At 39.3% G+C, this 18,021-nt stretch overlaps 1 protein-coding gene across 1 annotated transcript in view; it reads left to right on the forward strand.

Annotated features, from left to right (window-relative positions):
- The window catches only part of ADGRA3 (adhesion G protein-coupled receptor A3), a 127,929-nt gene that overhangs the window by 31,329 nt on the left and 78,579 nt on the right, over nt 1-18,021 (forward strand). Inside the window, exon 2 of the mRNA XM_017509817.2 lies at nt 9,398-9,469. Coding sequence (XP_017365306.1) covers nt 9,398-9,469 — 72 coding nt within the window. The remainder of the gene's footprint in view (nt 1-9,397; nt 9,470-18,021) is intronic.

Below are 18,021 nucleotides of genomic sequence, written 5' to 3' on the forward strand. Positions count from 1 at the left end.
GGAATATCCAACTAAGGAGCCGATGGAGAAAAAAAAAGGCAGCCTAAACAATTCTTTGATTCAAAGATGCATCAACAGTCAGATGCCTATTTCCAAACAACTTTTCAGCAAGGAAGCCAGAGACATAATTATTCTTAGGAGCTGATTTCTCTAAACGGATATATGTATTTTTTCCCACCTCATGAAATGCCGCTCCCTTAGCGCCTGTATCACCCCCAGCCTTCTCATTCTGAATCTCTTAACCATTTTTGTTCTGCATAGTGTCATTTTAATGCAAAGCTGCTTATACTTTTTTTTTTTTTTTTGAAACAGGGTCTCATTCTATCGCCCAGGCTGGAGTGAAGTGGTAACCTCAGTGCAACCTCCACCTCGCAGGCCCAAGCGATTCTCTTGTCTCAGCCTCTCGAGTAGCTGGGATTAGAGGTGTCCGCCACTACGCCCAGCTGATTTTTGTATTTTTAGTAGAGACAGGGTTTCACCATGTTGGTCAGGCTGGTTTCAAACTCCTGACCTCAAGTGATCCGCCTGCCTCAGCCTCCAACGTGCTTGGAGTATAGCTGTGAGCCACGGCACCTGGCCTGCTTACACTTTTTATTTGAATATAATTTCAAACGCACAGGAATATTAAAAGAATAAGAATAATGGGTAGAACCTCTGTATATTTTTTACCCAGATTTACCTGATTTTCCTATTACTAGCATTTTACTGCTTTATTATTCTTTTTTCATTTTATATATACATGGCAAATATATTTAAAATCATTTTAGAGCATGTTGACTGCATCTTAATTGCACAATTCATAAAAGTGATCCCGACTTTAGCATCTTTAGGTTGTGATAATTTGGATGTCTGTGTTAGGTTTTGCATTTTTTTAACTTGGTTAATTTAACAAGCTTTAAAAAATGTAATCATGCATCATTGGAAGTTTAACTGTGTTTCGGATAAGTTAGCTGGCAGCTTACCAGATTTGTGAGCTACTTGAATGATAGTTCTCCACGACACATGAATGAATCCCTCCAGCCTCTCCTAAATGTCAAATTCTGAGAGATTTGATATTTCTCTGCCTTTAATTACGCTGACTGTCATAGCATATGCAATCTTCTGTTACGCGACTGTTTATTTCAGTGCTGCATCATAGTGAAATCTTAATGGATAAACATTAAACCGTAATTAAGGATCCAGACTTAAAATTCAACCACAGTTTGTGTGTGTGCCAACAATGACAACTACTGATAAATGCTTAACTTCCTCCTTTTCCTCATAGCTGGAAGATTCTTTTGCTATCAGTTTTAAGACGATTTTAAGTTTAGAAGGTCTAACATGTAGAAAAAGTAGCTTAGGACACTGTTATTGCAGTATGAAGAGAAGAAAGACTATTAGACATACTCTGGTAGAATTTTTGATTTTCAAAAAGAATCCCGTAAGTCTTAAAGAGAAGAAGGAATAAGGCTGGGACTGAAATTTATATTTCTGATCTGTCCCACTGGATGCCAGTAAATTATCGGTGCTATGTCATTATATCCTCAGGGAAGGATCTTTGAACATAGAAACTGAAACCGAGTTTTATTTTTTATTCTATTCATTCATTGCACAGACATTGTGGGACCTGGTCTGTTGGGTTTCCTGGGAAGCATATTCCAGTGTGGTGCTAGGCATCTAAGATGTTTACTAGGGGGTATTACTATGAAAAACCAAGAGAGAGAAAACAGAAGCAGGCATGAGAAGCCTTCAGGTGGGAATTGCAGGTCTAGCACCTGTGAAAGGAGAGGGGAAGGGAAGGTCTGAGACTGCCTTACAGCTGTGAGAAAGGTTTGGCCAGCCCTTTGCAAAGCTCTGGTATTGCTCGCCCACCAGAAGTCTACTGGATACAAATGCAGAGCCCCACTGACAACTGCTGTGCTGAGTTGTGGTCTAGACCCGGCCTGCAAAGTGCATGGCCTCTGCTTGAAAATCGAAATGGAGGCAGGTCCTCTAGACATCTGTGGCTGGGGGCCCTCAGCTAACTGCCCTCCTGCCCCAAGGCCTCTCTTGGCAAGACAGATGAGTAGGGCCATGTGGTTGCAACAGTCACTCATATCTGACATTGTTGGAATGTTAACTCTGCCATTTAGTCTGCATGTGAAGCTGAGCAAGTTAGCTAACTTCTTTTGTCTTGCAAATTGTTGTTGTTAAGTGTTTTGAAGAAAACAATAATATCTACATCATGGGTTTTGTTTTGTTTTGTTTGAGACAGGGTCTTGGTCTGTTGCTCAGGCTGGAGTGCAGTGGCACAATCATAGCTCACTGTAGCCTCGACCTCCTGGGCTTGAGCAATCCTCCTCACTCATCCCTCCAAGGATCTAGGACTACAGGCTCACACCACCATCCCTGGCTATTGTCTTTACTTTTTTAGAGTTGGGGTCTCACTGAGTTGCCGAGGCTGGTCTGTCACTCCTGGGCTCAAGCAATCCTCCTGCCTCAGCCTCCCAAGTTTCTAGGATTACAGGCATGAGCAACCAAACTCGGTTATATCATAGGGGTCTGGTGAAAAGCGATTGAGTGTATCACAATCTGATCACTCAGATATTCACCATTATGTTCTTTTTTTATGGGGATGCAATGACGATCAAATGAAAAAGATTACTTTATGGAGTTTATCTTGTTGTGGGAGAAATGGTAGATACACAAATGCCTGAACAGAGTGGTTTCAAATAATGAGAATTGTTAAAACTAGGTGAGTAGAGTGAAGGCAAAACATTTCTTGACATGCAAGAGCTAAAACATACCACCCAGAATTATTTTCTGCAAAAATGAATGAATGAGTCAGTGCATTGAAAGGAGGACACATTGGTGAACAAAGTAACTAACTGTGCTTATGACAAAATGTATGTAATCACTGATGCTATGTGGAACTAAATATAATTTTAATATGAAGAATAATCGGATGGATAATTTTGAGATTCAGTAGATACTCTCATTTTTGCTAGAAATAATTTATTTTAGAAAATAGCATTTGATTTGCATTTATCTGAAAACAGAATAAGCTGAGACAGAGTAAAACAGGAATTGACAATCTTTTTCTGTAAAAGATCAGTTAGTAAATATTTAGGTTTTACAGGCCAGAATTTCTGTTGCCACTACTCAACTCTGCTGTCCTAGCACGTCCTCAATATTCGGTAACTCCTGGCCCTATTAAAATTATTGTAGGAGATGTCTTCCGAAAGGGAAAATTTAGAAAAAAGCCTTTATACCAGGCTATTTTGCTCTGTAAAACTTTCACAAGAGCTTACAAATGAATGAGGAGAAAAAAAGCAGCCATTGACAATATGTAAACGAATGGGCATGGTTGTTCTCAGCTGATTTTTAAGGGCATTGAAATTTGAATTTCATACAATTTTCATGTGTCACGGGGTAGTATTGTTCTGATTTTCTTTCATGCGTTTAGAAATTTAAACACTGTTCTTAGAGGTCTTAGGCTTTAAATAAAACCAGTGGCTGGTTGGGTTTGGTTGGTTTCGGAACTAGAACTTTGAAGAATGTTGGGAGTCAGTCACCAGTTTTCCTTAGTGGGGTAAATGAAGGAAAGCACTAAAAATTCTTTTTTGACAAGTTATCTTTCCTGGTTTTTGCTTATCACAGGTGGCCCAAAAAATTTAGAATGTGTGCCAATTGAAGTTAGCGACTCACCTGGTCCCAAATCTAGCCAACTTTCCTTTCTTATCTCTTTTTCTTATACTTGTTAAAGAATGCTGTAGCAATAACACATAGTATTATACATGCTAAATCTAACAAAGTATCATTTTATATTAGTACAATTTGTAAAATGGCAAATCAGAAATGTCAAGGACTGGAAACTTTTTTTGTTGTTTTGAGACAGGGTCTTGCTGTGTCACCCAGGCTAGAGGGCAGTGGCCAGATCATAGCTCACTGTAAACTCAAACTCCTGGGCTCAAGTGATTCTCCTGCCTTGGCCTTCCAAAGCACTGGGATTACAGGTGTACCAGGGCCTCAGGGAGTGGACATTTAAAATATGTAAATGTATGCCTTGATCTTTCTGTGCGAACAGCTAAAGTGCTTCCTCTCCCTGTGTTGTACAAGCCTCCATCTTTCTGGTATTTCATTTTGCAGATAGACAAAAGAATTCCATAAAATCCTCTACTACTGGAACCAACAACATAAGTATCCAGCAATTAGCTTTTACAGAGAGTAGTGCAATGAATAATTTTGTTGTATAAGTATATAATTGTATAAGATGTAATATGTAATATATTTTGTGCAAGTGCAAGTTGCTCTTTAGAGTAAATTTTCAGAAGAGGAATAAATGGATGAAATAGTATATATGTGTGTGTACTTTTACCCTCCGTAGTGATTGATTTGTTTTGTTTTGTTTTTTGGAGACAGGGTCTTGCTATATATCACCCATGCTGATCTTGAACTCCTGGGCTCAAGCGATCCTCCTACCTTCGCCTCCTGAGTAGCTGGAACTACAGGAGTTAAGATGCCATGCCCAGCTGATTGTACTGATTTATAGCAAAATACGATTATACTGATTTATAGCAAAATTTATACCTCGGAATATAAAATGTGTGATCACATTTTACCCCCACTGTGAAAAGTTATTTGTGGCATCTTGTTTTAATTTGTATTTCCCTCAGGACTGAGATTGTCATACCTTCATTTGATTGTGATCCATTGGTGTTTATTTTTTCTGAACTATCTGTTGAGGGATTTTGCCTTTTTTTTTTCTTAAATTATACTTTAAGTTCTAGGATATATGTGTAGAAAGTGCAGGATTGTTACATAGGTATCCTCGTACCATGGTGCTTTGCTGCGCCGATCAACACATCATCTACATTAGATATTTCTCCTAATGCCATCCCTCCCTACACCCCACCCCCAAAAGGCCCCAGTGTGTGATATTCCCCTCCATATGTCTGTGCGTTCTCATTATTCAACACCCACTCGTGTGAGAACATGTGGTGTTTGGTTTTCTGTTCCTGTGTTACTTTGCTGAGAATGATGGTTTCTAGCTTCATCCATGTTTCTGCAAAGGACATGAACTCAACCTTTTTTATGGCTGCATAGTATTCCATGGTGTATATGTACCACATTTTCTTTATCCAGGCTATCATTGATGGGCATTTGGGTCCAAGTCTTTGCTATTGCAAACAGTATTGCAACAAAGATACATGTGCACGTGTCTTTATAGTAGAATGATTTATAATCCTTTGGGTATATCCCCAATAATGGGATTGCTGGGTCAAACGGTATTTCTGGTTCTAGATCCTTGAGGAAATGCCACACTGTCTTCCATAATGGTTGAACTAATTTACACTCGCACCAACAGTGTAAAAGCATTTCTATTTCTCTGTATACTCTCCAGCATCTGTTGTTTCCTGACTTTGTAATGATCGCCATTCTAACTGGCGTGAGATGGTATCTCATTGTGGTTTTGATTTGCATTTCTCTAATGATAGTGATGATGAGCTTTTTTTTGTATGTGTTGACCACATCTATTGGAGAGTTTTTTTTCTTAATTTTTTTTAAAAGAGTTCTTTGTATGTTTGGAAAATTAGCCCTTTGCCTTTAATAGGAGTTATAAATATTTGTTGTTTATCTTTTAACATTGCTTATGGATTTAAAAAAATCAAATAGTAATTTTAAAAATGTACTACATTTTTAAATGTATTTGCTCTTTAATTTAGTTCTGGGAAATCTTTAGCTATTATGGGTTGTGAATCTGGTTGTCTTCACCCTTTTGTCTCTTTCTGAGGCTTATCTCTGCCTGCATCCTCACAGAGCCTTGAACTTTACCTTCTCTTCTTCCATTTTAAGATGCTTGCATTGGATTTAGGGCCTACCCTATCTCAGGATGCTCTCCTCTTAGAACCTTAAATTACAACCACAAACACTTTTTCTTTTTTTTCAGATGGAGTCTCGCTCTGTCGGCCGGGGTTTAGTGCGGTGGCAGGATTTTTGCTCACTGCAAACTCTGCTTCCCTGGTTCAAGCGATTCTCCTGCCTCAGCCTTTCGAGTAGCTGAGACTGCAGGCACCCACCACCATACCCGGCTAATTTTTTTGTATTTTTAGTAGAGATGGGGTTTCACCCTGTTAGCAAGGCTGGTCTCCATCTCCTGACCGCATGATCCACCTGCCTTGGCCTCCCAAAGTGCTAGGATTACAGGCGTGAGCCAATTTGCCTGGGCCAAACACTCTTTTTGTAAACAAGGTCACATTCATAGCTCATATTCAGGTCACATTTACAGGTTCCGAGAAGATGTCTTTCAACCCACTTCAGCTATGCAACTAACCCTATGAGATTGTTTATCTGATTTTTCCCTACAATGGTTGATGCCAAAAATTATATAATTCTAACATATTTGATCTGAATATTTAATACTCTTGAAATCGATTTTCAATTCCTCAAAAGGATAATTATTTTGTGCCGTCTGCCATACAAGGTATGAGTGTTAACAGTTTTCAGTGATTCACTCCATTCTGGGACTTGCAGTAGCAAGCAACTGAGAACTTCTAATACTATTTAATTTTCATTTTTTCTTCTTCATAAACTTTTGATTTTTTAAAAAAACATGTCCATAGTAAGTCTCACTCCTTTTCTCATATTCCAGCATGAACGATACACCGAACTAAAACTTGGTACTGTGTTAAATGGTAGCGATGGACATCAAACAAAGGCTTCCTTCTGATGTTTAAATTCAGGAGGCGAGAGCTTCAAGTAGCGTTCCTAAGAATTGTCTATAGATCATGTGCGGTAACGTCATTACTATAGAACAGAAATGGGTGTATGTAAGCTTTATGACTTCAGTCAAGTTTTATATTTTTCATTTAGTTACCTCCTAGAAAGTTTGAAATTTCAAAGATGTCAGCAAAAATATTGATTATGAATGGGTTTTAAGTTTATAATGATACATGATACTATGCATTTGTTAATTCCACAGTCCCCATTTCAAAATTGAGTATAAAAGCTGTCTGCAGAGTAGATTTATTCATACCGATCCTGTTTTCTCGCACAAAATCCTTAAACACATCAAATAATGTGTAGACTGACTATATTAACTTGAGGTTTTAAACTGTGTTTTTAAGGTTACAGTTATAACTTTTTAAGTGTGATGAAATGTCTTCCTTTTTACTTTCCTCAATAAAATCTATCTTTTCTCGTACTAAAGCTTTTATGACTGGGCAAATGACAGTCCTTTGGCTGAAGCATTCCTGAATTGCAGTGAGTGTAATTCAGTCACTACCTTGGCCGTTCTTTATAAGCTACTTCATGTTTGGGTTTCATTCTTTACTCAGAAATAGGACGCTAATGTCATTGAGCTTGGTAGTTTGTGTAGTTTTCATTTCCCTGTTCTTTGGTTTATTATAAGTTCTTAGTCACCATAAAGTTTGACAGCTTTACTCATTAAAACATAATAATTAAATATAGAAAATTAAAACTAGCTGGAAGGGATCTCGGTAATCACTAACTTTTTTTTTTTTTTTTTTTTTTGTCTTAAAGATGAAGTTGAAGTCCACCTAGAAAAGTGAAGTGACTGTCACACAAACTGAACCATTTATTCCTTGAGGGGTTGCAGCTAAAACCCTAGACTCTGAATGCAACACCATTGTTTTTTGCACTACTTTTAGTGCCTGTTAGGTTCCTCATGTCAGTCACTATATAAACACTTACTGAAATAAAAATTTCAATAAGTAAATGTAACTCTTTAATCTCAAAGCATAAATTATTCTTCACTTATTTTTATTTCTAAGATATACTCAAAAATAATCTCAACCTCAAGCTGCACTTAGCAATTAAGATTCTTATATTTACTACCAGGAGGAAAAACACTTAGAAAATAAGTCTTATTCTAGAGATTTCAAAAGATATTGCAGGATTATAAAAAATAAAAGATAAATTGGCCTGGTGTTGTGGCCCACACCTGTAATTCCAGGACTTTGGGAGGCCGAGGTGGGTGGATCAGCTGAGGTCAGGAGTTCCAAGACCAGCCTGGCCACCATGGTGAAACCCCATCTCTAGTAAAAATACAAAAATTAGCTGGGTGTGGTGGTGGGTACCCAACTTCTTGGAGGCTGAGACATGAGAATCGCTTGAACCTGGGAGGTAAAGGTTGCAGTGAGCCGAGATCGCGCCACCGTACTCCAGCCTGGGTGATAAGAGGGAAACTGTCTCAAAGCAACAACAACAACAAAAAAACCCAGAAAGAATAAAAGATAAATTAATAGAAACCTCATCACTAAAGTAGTGAGCATTTTGATATGTTTTCTTCCCAATTATTATTTTTGACTATGCAATGACTCTTTTCAAACAATGATACCAGTTTTGGTGTTTGCTTTTTTTTGAGATGGAGTCTCGCTCTGTTGCCCAGGCTGTAGTGCACTGGTGCTATCTTGGCTCACTGCAACCTCCGCCTCTCGGGCTCAAGCAGTTCTTCTGCCAACACCCCCAAGTAGCTGGCACTAGAGGTGTGAATCTTGCTTTAGTAACTAACAAACAGCTTTGGGGGAGGGTGGGGACAGAGTATAATCCAGCAATATACTTGGATTGTAAGATACATCTGGACTTCAGAAAACTTCTTTTTTTAAAATTATTTATTTCAATAGGTTTTGGGGAAACAGGTGGTGTTTAGTTAATGAATAAGTTCTTTAGTAGTGATTGCTGAGATTTAATGCACCCATCACTGCACCCAATTTGTAGTCTTTTATCCCTCACCCGTCTCCCACCTTTTCCTTAAAGTCCATTGTGTCATTTTTATGCCTCTGCATCTCACAGCTTAGCTCCCACTTGTGAGTGAGAACATAATGATGTTTGATTTTCCATTCCTGAGTTGCTTCAGAAAACATTTAAATGAAGGAGGGTGTGTGTCTCAGAACCAAGGAAACAATTTGAATCTTAATGGATACTCATTGAGTATGTCATGTTAAATTACAAATAATATTCAGCATTATCAAAATAATATCTAGTAGATAACCATTTCTTTGTATTTTACAAGATCATAGGTTATACATTTTTCTGTTAAATTTCCAGTTTTAAAATGAGTTTTCAACTTGCATAATTTGATTAAGTATGTAAACATACATGGTTTCGTATTCTTTACACTTATGTTGAACTTATAGCTATTATATATTGACTTTTTTCTCATATCCTTTTAAAGTTTTGATTATGTGTGATGGAAATAATTTAGATGTGACAAGATGCATGAATAAACTGCTTTAAATGGTTTCTCAGAGAAAGGGGAAGACACTCGCTTTTTGTCAGCCAACTCAAACATTCTAGCTTATAAATGCTGTCTTAGATTTCCTCATAGGTTTAAACATAATAAACTAAATTACTTTGATATTGGTAATATAAATTATGCAACTTATTTATTTATTTTATTTTTTTTGGTATTTTTTAGGATCCTGAGTAACAATAAGATATCTGAGCTGAAGAATGGCTCATTTTCTGGGTTAAGTCTCCTTGAAAGATTGTGAGTATTCTTTAATTATCATCTCATTATTATTTTGTTTATTGCATTTTCATGGTAAACCTATTACTAAACTCACAAGTATTCAAAACAAAAATTGAGTTTTCTGACATTTTTTAACGAAAAATTTTAAGAGTTTATTTTGAAAAACAGGTAATTATCTAAATTCTGTAAAGGGCCAGATAGTAAGTAAATTGGGTTTTCACAGCTGGCCACAAGTGACTCACCTCTGCCATTGAAGTGTGATTGAAGCCTTAGATAATAAGCCAGTGAGTATTGCATAAGACAATACTTAGGAATAATAAATGAATTGATGTGGATGTCTGCCAGTAAATCTTTACTTATACCAGAGGTCATGGACCATACTTTGTTGACCTTAAAGTATGCTAGCTTAAAGCATAGATGCTGTGTTGAAATTCTGTATCCTGAAATATGTATGCTATGTTAGGCCGTTCTTGCATTGTTATAGAGAAATGCCTGACACTGAGTAATCTACCAAGAAGAGAGATTTAATTGGGTTACAGTTCTGCAGGCTGTACAGGAAGCGTGGTGGTGCTGGCATCTGCTCTGCTTCTAAGGAGGCCTCAGGAAGCTTACAGTCATGGTGGAAGGCCAAGCTTACATGTCACATGGCAAAAACAGCAGCAGGGATGGGATGTCAAGGAGAAAAACACTTGTATAAACTTTGGTATTTTATTCAGGTGTGTTTGAATGTGATATGTGTCCATATATATATATTTTTTTCTTAGCAATTAGGCCTAGTTTTGCTTGTGGTATGTTACATGTAGCATTCATATATTTGGTTAGGTGAGTTTCAGACCGTGGACATTTAATTGACTTGTATTCTGAATGCTCTTCCTGGGTCACGTTTCAAATTCCTCTGTAACTCATGTATTTAGGATAAAATTTCAAAATACATAAGGGAGCTACACTGTGAAACCATCTCCATTTCTGTGGAATAACAGACTGTCTTCATTTCTCTTAATTCTCTTTGCTCAGCTTCTACATGGCCTTTTCTTGACCCTTTCACCCAGAGGCTTCTCCTGTGATTGAACTCCCGAAGGACTTCAGTGCTTAGGTTCCTGATATGTTATGTAAATATATATGATCTAGAGTTTTTCTTTTTTTTTTTTTTTTTTTTTTGAGATGGAGTCTCGCTCTGTTGCCCAGGGTGGAGGGCAGTGGCATGGTCTTGGCTCACTGCAACGTCTGCCTCCCGGGTTCAAGCGATTCTTCTGCCTCAGCTTCCTGAGTAGCTGGGATTACAGGGACGTGCCAGTATGCCTGGCTAATTTTTGTATTTTTAGTAGAGACGGGGATTTACCATGTTGGTCAGGCTGATCTCGAGCTCCTGACCTCGTGATCTGCCTGCCTTGGCCTCCTAAAATGCTGGGATTGTGGGTGTGAGCCACCGTGCCCAGCTAGAGATCTTATTTCATTTAGATCAGATGTCTTTAAGTTAGGATATATACATGCATGTATACATATATACAGAAACACACAGGAATATTTTAAGATGTACCTGGCACGGTAGCACTTTATTTCAGTATTCCTATCATGGTCTATGTTGTCCAAGTGCTTTAGACTATGCTTATCACACCCTTGGCTCTAGGCCTGCCTAAGCTAAGGATGGTCCTTCATACACATTCCATGGTTCAGGAATGGACATTTGGGAGTATTAGGAAAGCAGACAGGAAGCCTCGGAGGGCCTGCCAATGCATACCTGCCTTAAATCCTTGTGTGAGACTGTACATTCCTATTATATTTTTTATTCCTTGCAAAGAAAAGTTACTGGGTTGACAGATACCCTTTGCATATAATGCACTGTCAGGCATTTAGTATGTGCTTGCTTAGTTGATAATGAAAGGAATTAGTGTGGTCTTCCCTTTCCAAAGGAAGGATGGCAGGCACTCCTGGGTTATAAATAGTGTCTGCTGTGTTTAGAAACACATTTTATTTTTGGCACCTAGGATTGATGTGGCTGTTCATGTACACCGTAAAAAGTGTAGACAGCACAGCTAATGTTCTGTGCTGTGGTGTGAATTACTACTCTTTTTGCATCTATTTCTTAATTTTCCTTGTCTTTTACCTTATTTTCAGCCATTTAAAGCTAATAAATCTGTGTACGTGTTGGAAACCAATTAAGTAGCCATTTTGGGTGATACTGAGGTGCCGTGATTCTTTTTAGCCAGGGGTCTGTTTATTCCTGAATCCCAGAATACTTCCCTACTCCTTTGTGGGACCAGAGAGATAAATATATAGATAAGGGACCTTGAAAGACTGTTTTATTAGTGGGGGCTTCAGTGTGAAAGCCCAGTATTGACCCTGCGACCTGGACCTTTTGTGTTGGAGAACGTCTTTACCTACACTGGCCCTAAGCTCAGTATATCTGAAGTTCACACATGTCAAGGTCCAGACCTGAGTCTTGGCCTCAGTCCAGCAGTGTGGGGGAGGCCATGCCTGCCCAGGTGGGACCTGCCTCCCGTACTATCTTTGTCATAGAGCAGCCCACTTTAGAAAGAAAGAAAAAGTAAGGAAAGGACTGGGCTCTTCTTTTCCCCTGTTTATACTTTTTCATTTTATTTTATAAAGAAGTAGCTGGGATTACCGGTGTGTGCCACCACGCCAGTCTAATTTTTGTATTATGGGTAGAGATGTGATTTCACCATGTTGATCAGGCTGGTCTCAAACTCCTGACCTCAAGTGATCTGCCTGCCTCGGACTCCCAAAGTGCTGGGATTACATGCATGAACCGCCACGCCCGGCCCCATCTCTGTCTTCATTGCATAGAATTGCCATTCTTGTATAATGCTGTATATTTAGTTACTGGTATTTAGTGACATGCCTCCCCCATTTACTCTAACTGCTGACACTGCAGTTGCCTACTGATCAGTGTGTTTGGCTTTCCAGTGTTCATCCTACCCCTAGGCCACCAAGCAATTCAGCGTCTCTTCCAGCTATTGACAGAGTCTGTCCTAGTCAATAAGAGATGAGGAGCGGAGCAGCCTGCTGTGGGGTTTGGAGAAGGATTTCCTAGCTTTGAAGGAGAAGTATGAGAAGAAAGTGTTCCTTTTTATGGCTTTGCACTTGGAGGTGATTTCTGAACCTGGGATACCATCTTGTGAGTGAGGCTCAGCCTGAAGGCACAGTTGCATTCTGAGGATGGTGGATCTGAGAGATGGATGGAACCAACCACCAGCCCAATTTCTTGATTGTTGGTAATGCCAGAGAATTGCTTTTGTGATTGTTGAAGCTGTTTTGAGTTGAGGGTTCTGATACTTGGAGTTAAAGGCATCTTACCTGGTATACTTCATGTTCTTTCCTAAAGGAGGTCATTCTTTTGCCAAGCACTTAAAATATTCCTTTAGTTCTATTTAAGCAATTCTTGTGCTTTTTTTTTTTTTTTTTTTTTTTTTTTAATGATCCAATGTATTCACATTTAGCCATACATGCTGAAGTCAGACTCCTGTCTACTAGAGAAGCTGTGGGTTAGTTGTGGGGGTGGGGGGGTGGAAAGGGTCTGTTAAACAAGAGAATCTGACTATAAATATCTTTTGGCAATGCCTGATTAATATGACTGTTATTAAATGTTATGTAATATGTCAAGAATTTTTTATTAAAGAAAAAGTACATATTTATATTACAGTACTCAGTTATTCATGAGAGGTATTTTGTAGAAACATATGCAGTTCATCACTGACTCCAAATTGATGTACTGCTTTACCTAAATCAGTTCCTTGTAGATGATGTTTAAAATATGAAAAGAGAAACGTATGTTTTAAAAATAAATGGAACTGACATTATGTATTTCTATTTACAGAGCTTTTTAGCTTATGCAAAACAAGTCAGAAACATAGAGGTTGAATTTTTTCATAAAATCATCTTATCTTCTTGAAGTGAGGGTCAGCTAGGGAGTTGCATGGAGGGAGATAGGAACTAATAAGTCAAGCCTAATGAGTAACTTTATTCCTGGTACATAAAACACTGGGGATTAAAAATTTGATTATGAAAAGTTTTAAAGATACAGAAGAATTGAAAGGGCAGTGCCATAATCTTTCATATTACCAATTTACTGACCCAGATTCAACAATTCAGTAATTATTAACAACATGCCATCATTTTTTCTTCTGTATTGGAATATGCCTACACATGTTTGGTGAATTATTTGAAGGTCAGCGGCAGACATCGTGACTATCTACTGTTATGGAGAAATGTAAATGATTCTGAATGAGATACTGCATTCTCTACATTCTCTGGCTTTATGAACATCCTTGTAATTTTGTAGCCAACCATAATTTACTAAAAATATTTTTATTGAAAGGTTAATGTAATTCTGTCTCCCAGCCTTGGTGTGTTCTTTCATTCATTAACATATCCATCCACACATTCTAGCTTGAATGTCTCCCTTTCGCTGAGTGGAACAGACCCTGCTTTCTTGGAACTTACGGTATTTCAGTAAAGACAGTTTAACTGAGGTCCACTTGGTACAGGGTGAGAAGAGATGCCACAGGGCAGGGTGCAGAGCCTTGTTGTTCACAGGTATTTTTCTGGAGGAAGGAATGGAGTTTCATCCAAGGCCTCAAGGATATGTGGGTGAAGAAGGTTGTAGGTGAAGGTGTGAGTTGGAGGAGATTGAGATGTGTTCAGGACAGGGAATCCCAAGTGCAGAGGTCTAGAGGTGAGAGGAAATACCCTTTCTAGAAACATCTTGCCATATGACTGATGTAAATGAAGAAAGACAGGGTGAGTGTTAAGGGAAGATGCTGAGCAGATGGGAAGTGAGAATTGGAGATGGAAAGGTGGGCAAGGCCGGGACCACGGGTAGCCTTGGAAGATACCTTAATGCACCTGAACTTCCTTCTGAGGAGACTGTGGATCTTTTTGAGGTTTAAATCAGAGCAGAGAGTTGATCAGGTCTGCGTTTAATAAAGATCACTTCAAATGGAGAATCAGACACAGGTGAGAACTTGTGTGGTTTACAACCTGGGCTAGGGTGATGATGATGACCAGGACAGAGAGGCAGTGACTTTGAGGCCTAGTTGGAAGACTGGGTGATACCACATAAAATAACTTAGTTTTTCAAACATAAGGAGAATTTGAAAGAATATTATCTCCAGCAACACATGGCCAACTTTTCAGTGTGTTTGCTTTACCTGTCTCCCTACTATTTTAGCTATACATTTACTTGGTTTCTTTAGTGAATCTCCACTGTCTCAATCAGAAAGATACAGTTAGATCTTGGCCACTTATTACGATCAAGAACTTGGCCGAATTTCTTAATCTTTCTGTGTGTGAGTTTCCTCACCTGAAACAATGACACTGCCTCTTAGAGTGATTGGAAGGTCTTAATGGTATGGTAAGTGATAGACACCAACTCACTGGATTTAGTGGTTTGTGTAACTGCACAGCCCAGAGTCAGAGGTGGATTTCAGGCTTGGCTGGATCTTGGTGCTCACCATTTTTCTCTTCCCATCTGTTGGCTTCTTCAGATTGTGGCAAGAGGACCATTAGCAGCTCCAGACTTAGATCTTGACCTCTTATCAAACCAGTGGGAATGTCTATGCTCATCCCTCCTTCCCCTACAAGTCCTAGGTTTAGTTAGACCAAAGTCATATAATTACTAAGGCTAGGGTGTTTGAAAAATCTGGACAAGATTGATCAGGTGTCATCCCTGAAGGGATGGTGTTGAAAATTTGAGGGCACAACCTGTACGATATGGAGAAGTAGAGGTGCTTCCACCTCAAAGCAGTGGAGAAGGCTGACACCCCAGAAGAGAAAATCTAAACATTAAATAATTGATAGCAATCACTAGTGTTATTACTATTAAATTTTGGAATCTTTGATAGTTGCAAAACTTTCCCACTTTGACTCACTGTAGAATTTTTGAATGTTTGAGTGGCTTCTGGTCTATACCTTTCTGCCCTTTCTCCTCAGAATGGAGTGGGCAGATTTTCCTTAGGTCTCTGCTTGGCCTGGGTACTGGCTAGTTCACAGCAGGGAACGTATCCTCTGAATAATATTCCTCTTTCTGTTGAAATTGCTACACCAAGGACCATCTTCTCACTCCAAGTTAAGAGGAGAACTTAAAAGCTGGTTTGAAGTCCAGAGAGAAGGATGGGATTTGTAAGTTTACCTGACTACTAAGACCTTTTGTGACCATTTAAATGTATTTTGTGAAGCTTCCTGACTTCTTCAGATCTTTTCAGATACTTTATTTAGAAAATGGCTTAGAGGCCAGGGTGCAAAAAGCAAAAAAGTTAGGGTAGCTACCAGCATTGACAAAGCTGTTTTCTTCTTGTGGAATATGAAGTTTTCAGAAGACTGATTAATGAAATACTTATTCAATGATGGTAATCAGAGCATAGACTTTATACTGATGTTTAATGATCATTTTGTTTTTTAAAATATTGTGAGGTACTGGTAGTGGTGGTGGCAGGGGCTTCAGTTTTATTTAAGAAAACCTGGCTCTGATCATGAGGAGGTGGTAGAATTGCAACTCCAACCCTAGCTACTGAGGAATGCCTTTTAAAATGAGGATAAAATGCAAGAAAGACCATAGAATTTCTGGAAACCACAGTGATCCCAGGATTCACAGTTGCATTTCCAGAGCAACATCCTTGAGGATTTCTAGTCCAGTCTCTGTCACCACGTACTAAATAGCACGCAAGTGTGGGAAGCCTCAGTGCCACTCACGTCAAAAATGCTGGGCTTACAGTAAATGAGTGACAGCTGCTATTGAGCAAAGGGCCAACCTCCTCAGGATGTTTTTGTGAAATTTCTGGGAAACCTGTCCAGAAACCAACTTTGATGTTGTAACTTTTGCTATCTGGATGGAATGAGCCCGAGAAAAAACTGGTGTGTTATGAGTCATGCCGTATATAGCAGTTAGCTTTCAGTAGCCGTTGGGACAGTAAAGTTGAATGTGCCTCTGATTGGTTGGAAGAAAACACATGAATCTGTACTTATTGCACAGAGACTTCCTCAGAGTCCTTTTCTGTGACATAGGTAGAGAAGGGATACCCACTGCGTTCTGATTTGGAGAGGATGGAGAAGGCAAACTGGGGATTTTCCTCTAAATAATTTAGACTGCCTCGGCACAGGTGAGAATGTCCAAAAAGGAGCAATTGTTATTTGAGAGCCTAGCACAGTGGTGTGCTGACAGGTGGCACCAGTGGTCCAGGGTCTACTTCTAGGAAGGTCTTGTACATTTCAAGTAAGTAGTAGACTGAGGAACCCTGCAGATACTGGTTACCTTGGCTTGTACTGAGCATTTCTCTACATATCTGTTTGCTTTACCAACGGCATGTGCATCCTTAAATGGAGAGTAGTGTTGGAAGCTGACACGTGGCTGTGTAAGGAAGGGGCAAGGTTGCCACTGTTAGGTAAGGATGTCAGGAAAAGAAAAACTGAAAAGAGTTTCAGTTTGCCCTCTGGCTTTAGCTTCCCTGAGAGATGAGCACAGGCCACTCTGGCTTCAGTAGATGAGGCTGTAAGTGACCCCTGACAAACAGATCCAGCTGAGGGTGTCCCATAAAGCTGAAGTGCACCAGCTACTCACAGGAGTGTGGTCTAGGGAAAAAGGCTGTTTTTAGACTGTTAGCTCTCTGCAGACGTCTAGCCAAACACTTGTATAGGCAACTGGCGAGTCCCTGCCTGAGCCCAGCGACCAGGAGGGGAGCTGTAGCCAGAGCCTGTCTCCAAAACCACACGGGTAGAGGGATGTGGCTGAGACACTCACTGCTGCCTCCCACCCCAAGTGGTCATGCTCTTGCCTGAACATGCCAGCATATTTGAGAAGAATGAGGATCAGTGGTGACTGCTATTAAATACCATATGGTATGAAGCTTGTGCATCTTTGTTTTGAGTTATATATTGTGGTTTATCACTCATGTATTTTATATCCTCACTTCATAGAAAACCTAACCATAGGCTGGGCGTGGTGGCTTACACCTGTAATTCCAGCACTTTGAGAGACTGACGCAGGCAGATTGCTTGAGGTCAGGAGTTTGAGATCAGTCTGGCCAACATGGCAAAAACCTGTCTCTACAAAAAATAGCTGGGTATGGTGGCATGTGCCTGTAACCTCAGCTACTCTGGAGGCTGAGGCACAAGAATTGCTTGAGCCGGGAGGCGGAGGTTTCAGTGAGCCGAGATCATGCCACTGCACCCCAGCCTGGGTGACAGGGCAAGACTCCATCTCAAACAACGACAACAACAACAAAAAAACCCAAAAAACCTAAATATAGAAGGCCAGTGAAGGGAAAATATGTGACCAACCAAAAGACATGAATTTCACAGTGTATATTTTGGAAGATGGTTTTAAAAAATTCAATTGAATGATATTTGTCACAATTGTAATTAGATTTACTTTGATATCCAAAGTATGGCATACTAAGGAAGAAATTGATTGGAGTTCCTTGATAATTGTGGAGTTGAATAATATTACATCACATATTTCTTTTATGACATATATTTTTATTCTTATAGTGACCAAAACAAAAGGCTTTGGAGCCAGATTTGTCAAATTTGAATTCTGACTCTGCCATTTACTGCTG

The sequence above is a fragment of the Cebus imitator genome, unplaced genomic scaffold (genome assembly GCF_001604975.1).
Source record: "Cebus imitator isolate Cc_AM_T3 unplaced genomic scaffold, Cebus_imitator-1.0 Scaffold422, whole genome shotgun sequence".
NCBI classification, from domain to species: domain Eukaryota; kingdom Metazoa; phylum Chordata; class Mammalia; order Primates; family Cebidae; genus Cebus; species Cebus imitator.